This window comes from Macrobrachium nipponense, chromosome 22 (assembly GCF_015104395.2).
Source record: "Macrobrachium nipponense isolate FS-2020 chromosome 22, ASM1510439v2, whole genome shotgun sequence".
NCBI classification, from domain to species: Eukaryota; Metazoa; Arthropoda; class Malacostraca; order Decapoda; family Palaemonidae; genus Macrobrachium; species Macrobrachium nipponense.
The window spans coordinates 67,069,491-67,082,839 of NC_087213.1; the positions used below are offsets into that span (position 1 = coordinate 67,069,491).

At 41.8% G+C, this 13,349-nt stretch overlaps 2 protein-coding genes across 6 annotated transcripts in view; one reads left to right on the forward strand and one right to left on the reverse strand.

Moving 5' to 3' along the window:
• Nucleotides 1-13,349, forward strand: part of LOC135198771 (sushi, von Willebrand factor type A, EGF and pentraxin domain-containing protein 1-like) — an 810,178-nt gene that overhangs the window by 565,822 nt on the left and 231,007 nt on the right. The window lies entirely within an intron of this gene.
• The window catches only part of LOC135198846 (ubiquitin carboxyl-terminal hydrolase 20-like), a gene marked incomplete at its 5' end in the record, with an annotated part of 136,553 nt that overhangs the window by 51,913 nt on the left and 71,291 nt on the right, over nucleotides 1-13,349 (reverse strand). The window contains one exon of the mRNA XM_064226817.1: nucleotides 3,293-3,480. Coding sequence (XP_064082887.1) covers nucleotides 3,293-3,480 — 188 coding nt within the window. The remainder of the gene's footprint in view (nucleotides 1-3,292; nucleotides 3,481-13,349) is intronic.

Sequence of the window (13,349 nt, forward strand, 5' to 3'; positions counted from 1 at the left end):
CCTTTCAAATGATGGTCTGTCTCCGACGCGGTCCAAGTTACCTTGGCAGAGGGTAACAGTGACCTCCTCTGTAAGTCTACAAGGCTGGAGAAATCTCCTTGAGCCGAAGAAGGGATACGAACTCCCACTTCGTCCTTGGTCCTATACCAAATGCCTCCTTTACCACTAAGTTTAGCAGGAGGCAAGGCGAAGGTCGTCTTGCCTTGGTCTCTCCTTCTTATCATCCAGTCCTGGAGCTTCTTGAAAGCCCGTTTCGTCGATAGAGAAGTCTTCATCTCTACGAACTCCGGGATTTTCCCCGTCTTCGATGAAGAAAACTGTGAAGGAGGAGACTTGGGAGCTGCGGGCTGAAATTTGTCCTCAAAAGAAGACCGCAAGAGTCTAACTAGGACTTTGTAGTCCGAGGTAGAAGGGGCTGTAGCAGGTTCTTCTTCCCCCGATTCAGCCGAACTACCTAGTTCTCCTTCTTCTCCAACCGGAAGAGGAGAACGTCTATCAGGAGAAGGCGTCCTATTAGCGGGTCTTAGCAAGATCAAAGGACCCCTATCCTTACAAGATACAGCCTTATCACGGCTGTCTTCTCCCTGACGCTTACCGCTCGTTGATGGAAGAGCGTCCTGAGGCGGACGAGCGTCTTCCGCGCCTTCCGCGGCAGTCTCACCTGCCCGAGAAGCGTCTTTACCTCTCTTCGCTGGCATACGTGCCTGAGCGCGTAAAAGAGCGTCTGGGGGTAAGACTTCTTGTTCAGAATCCCCGAATTGAAAGGAGGCCTGAAAGTCCTGGCGAGCTTCCTGCCAAGCGTCCTGCCTAGCGTCCTGGAGAGCGTCCTGCCGAGCGGCCTGTGTAGCGTCCTGGCGAGCGTCCTGACGAACGTCCTGCCTAGCGTCCTGCCAAGCGTCCTGACGAACGTCCTGCCCAGCGTCCTGCCAAGCGTCCTGACTAGCGTCCTGACAAGCATCTTGCCGAACGTCCCGCCGAGCGTCCTTGCACAAAGCGTCTACAAAAGCGTCCTGTCGTAACGTCCTTCTATAAGACGAACGAGATCGTCGAATCTCTGAAGGAGAAGCGATCGGCGAACGAGACGCAGGAGGAGAAGGAGACGGAGACTGCTTAGTCCTTTTGACAGGCAGTCTAAGGTCCTTCCTCCGCTTAGGCTCGACTGCTGCTGGGCGAGTCCTCTGAGCCATAAGCGAGGATAGCTGGTCCTGAAGGGACAAAAGAATGTTCTTCGTAGGAGAAGAATGAGTCGAGGAAGCAGGACTGATCCTGTGAGAAGACGAGGGGCGAGGGGACGCCTCCTTCCTTCTCAAAGGAACAGCTACCTGTTTCTCAGGTATACGCGCCTGTGCGCGTAACCTAGCGTCCTCATCGGAGGAGATCCTACCTCTCTTTTGAGGCGGAAAGACATCATAAGCGTCTTCTGACGACAGCGGAGAAAGAGGACGTGAAGCGTCCTCCTCAAGAAACGTCCTCTTTAACGGACGAGAGTCTCTCCGAGCGCTCCACCCCTTGCGCGGGGAGGACGCTTCGGAGGACGAGAAGCACTCCTTCATGACGCGTGCTCGTGCACGGTCCTTGGCAGCCTGGGTCTTTGCTACATGGTCTGCCGAAGGGACGCCAGATCGGTGGGAAGCCCCCGTAACCCTCTTGCGGCTTTCGACATACCTCCTCCCTGGGTCTTGGGAGTCTGATAGCGGTCTAGGCCTAGAGGCATTATGGGGCCGATCTGACGCCCCCTCCACAACACTGGGGGCACGATCACACACTTGCACCGAGCCAGTTTCTAAGGCTTTCACTTTGGTCTCCAGAGTGCGAAGGGACTCCAAAATCATAGAGAGAGCATCCGCTCCTCCCGACACAGAATCAGAGCCCGAAGGCAACACAGGTTTAGGGGTTGTAAACACTACAGGTGTTAGTGCAGGAGAAACGTTAGTCTTACCTTTAGAAGAACCACTCCTTGAGGAAGACCTCCTGATCCTATCGCGCTCCAATTTACGGCGATAGGACTCATATGCTCTCCATTCATCATCAGTCAATTTCTCACATTCCTTGCACCGATGATCAATCAAACAATTAAGCCCCCTACAACTCATACATACTGTGTGGGGGTCTACCGATGCTTTCGGTAGCCTCACCTTACAATCAGCCCTCACACACACTCTGAAACTCACCCCACTTGATCCAGACATATCTTATAGAGAAAAGTCAATCCAAAATCAAAAAACGGTCCACTATCGCGCATGCCAATTCAACAATCCAATTCAATACCAACAAAATCAATCAGATACTTAAAAACGAGTCAATTCCAAAAAATCCTGAGCAGAGGTCTGTAAACAGATGTTTACCGACCGGCGACAGAAAAAAATATGAATAGAAAATGGGAATGGTTCCTGATATCCGCCTCCCAGCGGCGGGAATGGGTACTACCACCTGGCCGCCCACTGCGTGTGCCGCGAGTTTTTGAAATTTCTGTCGGCGTCAGAAAATACAGCTATATATATATCTGTCAGGTAAGTGGCATGAACAAAAGCTTTTTTTTTTTTTTTTTTTATAAAACTACATATTAAAATTCTCTGGTAGTATAAGAATTTTTAGAGGGAATTTTTGGTGTTTGACTGATCAAAATAGGAAGTTATAAGAGTTTTTAGAGGGGTTTCAAGTATTTGCAGGGGTTGTCGTATGTATCCCCTGCATATTCCAGGGGTCGACTGTACTAGACATTGAAACCCATTGAAAAAGTTCTAACTGAAACAAGTTGTTAACATTTGAACATCAGCATCAACTCAAATGCTGCATCATGAAAGGATTTCTGTGAAATTCTGAGATTCAAGTCTTTCATGTGATTTTGTGATTTATCTTCCACAAATTTTCACTCATCTTCAGCCTCCCCTCTCTTGATTCTTACCCAAGTAGGCTTGGGTCTTCAAACTCTTTTGGCACCCACAGAAGCATAGTTGAAATTAATACATATTCTCTCAAGGACTGTGCAAATGACATATCCATGCCATCTTCATCTCCCTTTCATCATTATATCATCTACAAATGAAAGATATTGGAGACCCACAATAAAATCTTGCCAAAGGAGGCTTCATCTTACTGATCAAGATAGGTCTCAGTACTGGTAGTATCATCCTTATCCCTCAATCAATCTGTTAGTTACCAAAGGCTTTATACCTAGAATGTTCTTAAAAATTTCATTCTTAATCTAAAACATAACACTCCTTTCTGTCTTCATTTCCTAATTAACATTCTAGTAACTATATGATGAACCAAGTTACAGTAGATTTAATACCTCTGAAAGATGAGGTGAGTGATGACATGGAAGGTTTGCTGGAACCAAGACCACTTGTAGTACATGAGGAAATAACTGGGGGAGAGGTGGTTGTTGATAAACCTCCAGCAGAGTCAGAATCTAACAGAGTAGTGTCGGATACAGCATCTGAGAATTCAGGGGTTTCATGGTCTGGTAGTAACAAGCTGCTGAAATAAGTAAATAAAAAACTTTGATAATCAAAATAGTATAAATTTTCATAAAATATATTGGGATACTTACCTACTGTTAAAGTAACTTAGACAGGTAAGCTGGTATTCAAACAAAAGAAGATCACTTGGCTGTACCAAAAGACTGTCTAATTCACCTGTTCTCTACGGGTGAAATTGAATGTTATAGCTCTTGTCAGAATTCTCTTTGACAGCCCACTAAGTGTGGGGAGGCTGGATGGGGTCTACTTTAACCATAGGTAAGTATTCAAATAATAATTTTTACTATGAAAAATTATACTATTTGGGACGAATCTTACCTACTGTTAAAGTTAGCTGATTTCCACATTGACAAAATTAATTCTACTCAGCCAAGCAAGCTAAGAGCTTCTTGTATGAAACTGAAAACATTCTTACCTGATCTAGAATCCTTCCTGGATAATATCAGTGGATTCCATTCAGGGTGCAAGGCTCTCATGTGTGTGCAGCCAAGAGCAGCCTTACAAAGAAAATCGCTTCACCTTCAGCAAGAACAAATAGAAGCGGCGTGGTGGGACCCCTGTGCTTGGGTCCAAAAACCAAAAAAAATGACATTCCACTACAAACAAATACCTGCATTACAAAGGCACGCTCCTGTACAACAATGTACTTTCACACTCCCCAGAAAATCAACACCCAGGATTAAAATAATGAGCCTTTAAGATTGCTCTTTCTTTTGGTTAACAAAAAGACTTTACTTGCTACTAATAGCGGGCTAAGGACTTTACAATTTTCGAACTTGATTTCTACATCTTTAAGACAATGAGTAGCAAAAGGCAAATTGCACTTCCAATGTGCAGCATTAATCACATCCTTAAATGATGAATTCTTCAAAAAACTAAATGACATAGCAACAGCTCTCGCACTAAGAATATTTACCTTCCATAAAGGTAAGAGATCTGGATTTAGTTTTTCAGGGGTAGTATTATTAAATGCTTAATAAAAGTAAGAAAAACATCACATTCTAAGGTTTTCCAACGCCACAAAATAAATAGTTAACTCTGCCCCTTACAGGACTCAGCCTATCTGAATAAGTTTTAATAGTCCTAACAGTACATAGAATAGCTTCATTCCCTACCAAAGAGGCTAAATTTGGAATCCTTACCATTATCAGTACGTAGTAGCTTAGCCTCATCATTCTTAGCCCTGAACAAAGGCACAAATGATAAAATGGCATCTCCTTTAGAAAAGCCTACCTTATTGGAGAATGCTTGTAACTCACTCACTCTTTTCATTGCAACTAGTGCTACCAAAAAAATCTCTTCATGGTCAGAAACTTCAAAGAAGCAGATTCCAAAGGATCAAATGGATCTGCTGACAAAAATTTAAAAACTACATCCAAGGTCCATGAAAGAGATTGTTACTGAACTCTGGGAACTTCAAACTCAAATTATCTAAACACCTTATGGCCTGGATTGTTACAAATATCCAATTGCACATGAAAGAACTGAGAAAAACATGGATCCAGATTGTCCAATAGCGGCTACAGAAAGATTTTTACTTGTCTGTAGAGGTAGTGGTGCTGGAAATCCCTCTAGAAAGACAGTAGGAGCAGCACAAACCACTGCTTCTGATACAAGGCCAAGGTTGTTGCTCATCTTGATTTAAGAATAGATTTCTGAGATAACTTTTGAAAACCCTCTCGCTTGGAGAGGACAGTCGAGAGTCTCCAAGCAGTTGAGTGTAGCATGCAGATATTTTGGTGGAACTGCATGGAATTTGGTTGTCCTAGTAGATCCTTCCTAACAGAAGAATACATGGGAGACCCACCAAGGTGCTACTAGAATCATTCTGCAATAGTTTGATTCCCGGAGATTATTAATGCAAAAGGGGGAAAAGGGTAAGCATCTACATTGGACCAAACTTGCAGAATGTGTCTTCTGCCCAAGCCTGAAGGTCCTGACATCAAAAACAATACACTGGTAGTTTCTTGTGCATCGATGTCATGAATAAGTCCACATATGGTGTTCCCCAGAGACTCCACAGCAACTGGCAGAATTGCAGATGTAATAACCATTCTGTGGGTAGGATTTGTCCTTTCCTGCTCAATTAAGATGCCAAAACATTGTCTTTTCCTGGAATTAACTGCGGAATCAAAACTATGTTCCTGGGTTCTGCCCAAAGAATTAACTTCTCTGCTTTCAGAAACATTGACTTTCATCTCCAGCTGCTGTGGTTTCTGATGTATGCCAAAGAAGTAAGGTATTGTCTGAAAATACTGCTATGACCTTTCCTCTGGCTAGGTGTTCATGCTGAAGGAGGGACTTCCATACAGCAACAGTTCGAGATTGTTTATATGCAACTCCTCTTGTGGCAGCCATATCCCAAACATCTGATGGCCTCCCAGGCATGCTCCCCAGCCTGACATTAAAGAGTCTAAAAAAAACCAAGAGAGGTCTGGGCTCATTACCCCTAGGGATGACCCTGTCACCAATCTCTGATGATCCTTTCCACTATGATAATGTCCCCCGAAGAATTACGGGGACCGAGACTAAATGGTAGTCTTGGCAGAGAATTCCTATCACAAGTTTCTCTCAAGCAGAGCTGAATTGGCTACATCCTGAATCTTGCTAACCTGACATTTTTCCAGATACCATATGTCCCTACAGTGACAGCATTCTCTTGCTGGAAACTTCCTTAAAGACTAAAATTCTTCTAGAAGCAATCTGAAATTGTCTATTAGTTTCTCTGATAGAAAAGGCTAAAACTGTGGGAGTCTATCCTCATCCCTAGATTGAAAACAGACTGAGTTGGAGTCAGGGCAGACTTCTGAAAATTGATCCAGATGCTCAGCGATTGAGCCAGGCAAAGTGACAGATCCTTGGCCCTCAGAATTTTATCAAAAGTGTTAGCCAACATTAGCCAGTCATCTAAACAGAACAGAATTCACACTCCTACAAGTGACACCATCCCCCTATTGGCACTAAAATCCTCGTAAATAACTGAGGCACTGTACATAGGCTGAAGCAGTGCCATGAATTGAAATCCCTTCCTTCCAAATACATGCAAATCACAGGAACTTGCAAGACTGAGAATTTATCGGAACAAGGAAATAAGCATCCTACATGTCCACCAATATCATCCAGTCGTTCTTCTGAATTGCTGCTACCACTGTGCTGGATGATTCCATGAAGAATGGGGATAGATGAATGAATGTGTCGAGTTTCAACACATCCAGTACTGGGCGCCACCCTCCATACACCTTTGGTACCAGAAAGTTGGCTGTATAATCCAAGCAAATTTTCTGACAGCTAATCTATCCTCTTCTTCTCTAGCAATTATACCACCTCCTTCTGAAGTATAAGAAGTTTTTCCTGCTGATGAAGATATGATGGAAAAGAAATTAGAGATAATGTCAAAGGGGGGAGGAGACAGAAAAGTAATTAAATAGCTTCCCTTCAGTACCTTTACCCCCAAATCACCATACATTAAAACATCCCCCATCACTTGGTGCATGTTGCCAAACTTGGCGATGCAGTAGTGATTCATGGTGATTGTTGGCAATTTGATCATAATTACATCATAATGACATTGTAATTAGCAAATTTTCAGCAGTTATGCATTGCACTTTCTTGAATTGCAAATGTGTGACCAAGCTGCTAACAACTTCTTATTTTGCAGCCACAAAGACACGAATTATGGCATGATCGCTAAAACCAGCCATTACGACAACATGCATATCTTTGAATCACGAATGCATGAATGAGCCATAAGTGGGCGCGAAAAGGCACCAATACTACTAACCAAAAGCTCAACCAAAGACAAGACCAATAATTCTAAACAAAGATGTGGACAAAGTCACTGCCTCTGCATCAGACCAAAGCACCTTGCCAGTCTCACAAGCATGTCTCTTCACAGGATCAAGAAAAGCAAAGAAATCAGATTTGTCAACCAAAGATGGTTTAAGGGCCTGTATTATAAGAAGCAGCTCTCTGTAAATAAAAAAAAACCAGAAGAGTAGAAGCTAGTGACTTGACGGGAGCTTTGTGCGCAACAATGTATGATATATTTTGTCAAAATGTGCTCTAATTGAAGGAGAAAGCTTGGGCTTCTTCAGAGTTAATGGGTGCCAAAATACAACTTCTTTTCTTGACCAATTGAAATTAAAGAGAAGCACAAAGCTCCAGTAAATGCTGAAAGACCGAAGGTGACTCTTCCGACTCAAACACTGCTTCTGCCAGCTGTGGAGTCGGGGCAACAGCAGCTGACTCCTTGCAATATAATTCCAACTCAATGGAAGGGAAGACAGCAGGAAATGTGGTCTACAGCTGTTTACCTGTAGCAACGCAGTCAGCAAAGCAGAGGAAGAGATGCCACCAGGCATCAAAGAAAACAGGAATTGTTGGAGAAAGGGAGGAAGGGAAGTATTAGTGACACCAAACTCCCCCATCTCGTCCAAACGCATCTACACTGGCTTAAGAACATTCTCAGATGACACATCTTTAGGAAGTAAAGCAGCTAGAATAGCATATAGCTGGGAAATAAACAGTACATTCCGTAACCTTAGTAGGATGGGAAAGAGAAACATTAACAGCCACATGAAGGAGACTCTCCAATAGCAGAAGAAACAACATGTAAAGAACGAACATGTGCATTTCGAGGAGACAGAGGAATAGCAGAGAAAGATTTTGAATGAGACGTAGAAGTTGATGAAACAGGTTTAATAATTGATTGAGTCAACATAAAAGAGTTAGAATAACTCACTACAAGCACATTAATACCAAAGTCTATACCTACATTCTTAATCTTATTAGTGGTAAAAACCTCATAATTAACTATCGATGATGGCAAAGTCAAAATACGGTGTGAAGATTTGCCTCTACCAAAGCGATCTTTTGGCAAGCACATTAAATGGGATTCAGACCATGAAAAAGAAGAGGTAGGTGTTGGAGAGCAAAGAACCCCATCGCCCGAGAAATGACCCAGTTCTGTGGCAGAGTGGACTCTTCCAACTTTTGCAGGGCAGTCCTAGGCTAGGGCTACATATTGGCTAGGGTACCCACACCTTACCTCTAATAGGGGGACGCGAAAATGATCACACATTATGGGGGGTCTCAGAATGGTTCCCTATCATATTATGTTCGGTCCAAACTTAACTTATTCTAAAATAAGGTTTACAACCTGATTTAGCTTCTCGATATACTTTTCCTGAACAGAAAGGGGAGTGGAAGGCGGAGCTAAAGAAGTCTCAGTACTAGGTAGATCAAAGAATAGCATAGGAAAAAGCCATAGACTCAGTAGGGCTAACTACAGATGAAGGACCACTAGAAAGGGGAGAAAAGACATGTTTATGATCTGACCTAACTATTTCCTTCTACAATCCACCTACTTCCTTTCTTTTCCTATACCTTAAATTTTTAAGCATGAAGTCCATAGACCAATCCCTACATTGCTCACATCTAGTTTCTATACCAAAATGTATCCCTGCAGCTGGTACAAAGAGTGTTGATCTACCTCAAATTTTGGCATCCAGCCTACACAGTAATCATTCCTACAGAACCTGATGCTATTTGTTTAGCTTTTGGTGGAAGACTTCCTAGGAAGATTAAAATTACAGTACATACCGTGACAGGAGCAAACAGCCAAAAATTCATAAAATACCAACAATTGCCTATACCAAATGGCAGCACAGAGAATTCTGACAAGGGCTAAAACATCCGCACGCACCTGGTAGAGAACAGGAACTAGACAGTCTTCTGGTTCAGCCAATTGATCTTCTTTTATTTAAATGCTGACTCGCCTATCGGTGTGGAGATATAAGTTCTTTAACAGCAATTAAGATTCCTCCCAAATAATTAAAACCATTACAAAACAGTAAAAAAGGACATTTATAATCTATATATTTGTAAATTACAATATTGTACTGTAAAAAATCTTAATATAATTATTTTTATGATAAAATCAATTTTTTAGGTACTTACCCTCTATCATTAGCTTTATCTGTGGCTACTGGTGCAGTTTTGACAAGTGTTAAAATTAAGATAATCGTTAATAAATGCTCCCAATAGTTAACCCCCACCATTTGGAGGATGGGGGTAAGACAGCAAATGTTTTGGTTGTCATTCCTTTCTTAATCTCTAAGAAGGGGAGAAGGGAGGGATCTCAATGATAAGAGGGTAACTAAAAATTTGATTTTATCATAAAAATCTATTTTTGAAGTGATACTTACCCTCTATCATTAGCTGACACCAACACTGTGTGCTGGAGGAGGGTAAGAGATTTCCTTATAACCAAATTATCAGATAGAAATACCCTGCTTACCTGATGTATACGATCCCATGGCAAGTTCTTGTCAGATGAGGATCTTCATCAGGTGAGGTCCACTATTGCAAGGAGTTGGAATGTGGACCCTGAATACTATAGCCATTGGTTGAGATTGTGCACTGCAGAATGGCAAGTGTGGCCTCTGTGCCTCCGGCCTGCAGAGTTGATGGGAGTTAAAACTACAACTAAACATGATCCCCAAAGAGTTACCACCTACTTAACCGAGTTGTTGTGGTACCTCACACCCTAAACACCACCACCAATTTTGCCTGAAATGGGTGGTTCTTCATCAGCTCAGTGTAGCAAGCTCCAATAAGGAGCAATGGCTTTGCAACTCAAGTCCAACATTATTCACTCAAATTTTGTTTGTCCCTTCCTTAGAGAAACAAAGCAAATACAACTAAGCATAATACTGCAATCAAAACAAAAGTAGAGTAGTATGAATATTACCATGTATGAACTCCAATTCATAAGGTTCCTCACTTACCCAGGGTGGGGTCGACAGTGAAAACCGATACCTGTTTGTAACAATAAGGGGAAGACTAGCAGAAATCTCCCCTGCTGAACTACAGTTGTTAGTGTATGGCAGTCTTCCTATTGGATATAAATGGCCCTCAAGTAGTTAAAAGTGAACACAGAGTTACAACTACACTGTGCTGTTAAGACTTGACAGTCGAGAAAGGTGCTGATGAAAATTAATTGATGTAGCTGTTGCTCTGACATCGTGCAGTTTCACCTTCAAAAGGGGACAATCCTCTAGAGACAATGCATGGTGTGCTTCCAGGATTAAGGATTAATCAAGAAAGCCATGGCATCTAAGATCTAGGAACCTAAGGATTCTTGATGGTGCAAAATAGGTTCCTACACTGCTTCCTTAATGGTTAAGATGGGATGCATAAATCCTTATAGCTATGAGAGGGCATCAAAGCAGCTCATCTTCCTCAGAAGTCAAAGTCTCTAAAGCAGGGATAGAGAAACTCTTGGAAGAGCTTTGGTCTTGACATCATCTTAGCATGAAAGGATGCAATAAAAAAGATATTGTCCCTACACAAATAAAAACAATTGGTTTTTACATGGGAATTACCTTCAGCGCAAGCTGGAGCAGGTTATTCTACACAATAAAGTTGTTTGTTAGTTGCACTACTGGTGGGAGATGTAACTACTTGCCTAATAGCCTTCGTCGAGAGCAGACACAGTATTGCCTTCCTCTGCCTGATTGCTTCCTGGCTGTTCTACCATCACTTCATCCAGGTTTTTTCTTTCCTTTTTGTTGTGACTAAACATGTGTGGTATATCTGTTCTTGTTTTTGGATAACATGCAAATCCAACACTCACTGAAACCTAAACCTCACTTTTGCCTGGGTGTAGGAGAGCAATGATGACTCTCTCACCCTTTGATGTAGACCTGCACACTGTTTACACTAAATGCCACAAGTGTGTGTGTGTGTGTGTGTTCCATAAATAATACTTGCCCCAAGTGTTGTGAGTGGTTCCCGGAGCAGTAGATGAGGTTCGCTGGGAAGAAGAAATCCAAGAATATTGCTTGTATGCATGCTATTCCGTTCGGCTGTTTCTTCGTCTAGGGGAGAAATCATTCCTCCACATTCCCCTGGTGCTTCAGCAATGGGGAGTTTGCATGGAGGAGCAGGGGATCAGTCTAAATCTCTTGAGGGCTTTTTCCGTTTACTCTGTGGGAGAGCATTCTCCCCCAAGGGAAAGGGAGGTAGCCACTAAAATTCCATCTTTCCCAGCTTTGGGGGAGATTGGGAAAACCTTTCAAGATCTGGGAAACCTCTGGCCTTCCCTAGGTCTTCCAGGGAAACCATTGGTGCAGGGCTTGATTGCACATCTTATAGTCAAACTCAGCCTTTTAGGCCGCTAAGGCATTGGTCGTGTATAGCGGGGATTTTTCGCACCGTTGCCCCACGTCTTCCCAGGTACTCTATCGGGTTGTACTGATAGTTGAATGGGGGGAGTCATACATCTTTATGTCCTTCTTCTGAAGAAAGTGTGTCAATCACATAAGTTTTCTTTCCATTACACATTTTTTTGGCAAGGTCATAAAGCTCCACTTTCAGCATATCATCATGTTGATGTCCACCATACTTTTCTCCAACATGATGTGAGGTTTTTTCAAGCACCATTGAATGATAGGATGCATTGTCCATCATAATTACAGACTTCGGAGGGATGTTAGGTAACAACTGAGTCTTGAACCCTCACATTTCCCTGCCTGCTGTTGCTCTCAACCTCTTCCAACTCCCTGTCGATCAGCATTCTTTTCTTCCTTCTGTTAGTGCTGCATGCCATCAGGTGAAAGCCAAATGCCCTTATCTTTTTCTCTGTGTGGGAACAGAGTGCCTCCTATGACTAAATTGTATTCTGTGGCTAGAATTGCTAGTCTAATCCCATTGTCATTACTACATTCATGTAAGCTATGTGTGCCTATAGTTCCTGTAAAAGCTGCTATTTCTTTATCTAATTTAGCATTCATATCTCCCATTTTTCAATTTATCTGGAAAAACACTTTCATCCAGATGGTATTACAGAATTTTAATAGATATGATTTGGCAATGGGGGTTAGTCTTTATATCACTGAGTATAGTATTTTTTCCTTATGTTCTTATATTTTGAAAATGTTCATTTAAACTGGAGTAGGCATTTATGTTTCCAAAGTGTTTCGTATTACAGTGGACCCCCCGTATTCGCGTTCTCCAGATTCGCGGACTCACACATTCGCGGATTTCTCTCGGGAACGTTTCCCTGCATTATTCGCGGAAAATTCGCGCATTCGCGGTATTTTTCTATGATAAATATCCACAAATTCCTGGTTTTTTTGATTAATTCCATCATAAAATGCACTTTTTGTGATAAAACTATTAAAAAAACCATGTATGAAAATTTTTAGTGGGTTTTTCTTGCGTTTTAACTAACAAAATAGGCTGTTTTTAGCATTTTTATAGGGGTTCCAAACATTCGCGGATTCTAACTATTCACGGGGGGGGTCTGGTACGCATCCCCCACGAATACGGGGGGACCACTGTATATTTGAGATTTCATATGGGTCATGATATAGTTTCCCCTGTTGGTTTATTGCATTTGTTGGGTGCCTTGTATATTTTCCGTTAATTTTCCTTATTTTTTGCCATATATCTTTCATAGATGTATTTGTTGACAAGCTTGATACATAATTTTTCCCTGATGATATTTTCTCAAATATTACAAGTTTTTGGAATTTGGCATTACTGTATATTTTTTATATAATTTTTATATAATGGTTTAATATAACTGATTGATTTTGGAATTTGGTATTATATGATATAATGGTTTAATATAATTGATTGTTATGTTGATTACTACTATCTTGTTTAGAATGTTTGTATGGTTGGGCAATTTAAGGGCTTTGAGCCATGTCTTAAGTCTGCTAAGATTTTGACTTAACATGTGTTTGGTTTAACTTTAAAGTTGATATTTATTTGGGTGTGGCCTTGTTATGTGCTTGGTTTAACTTTAAAGTTGATATTTATTTGGGTGTGGCCTTGTTTTAGGTATGTTTTTATCAGCAG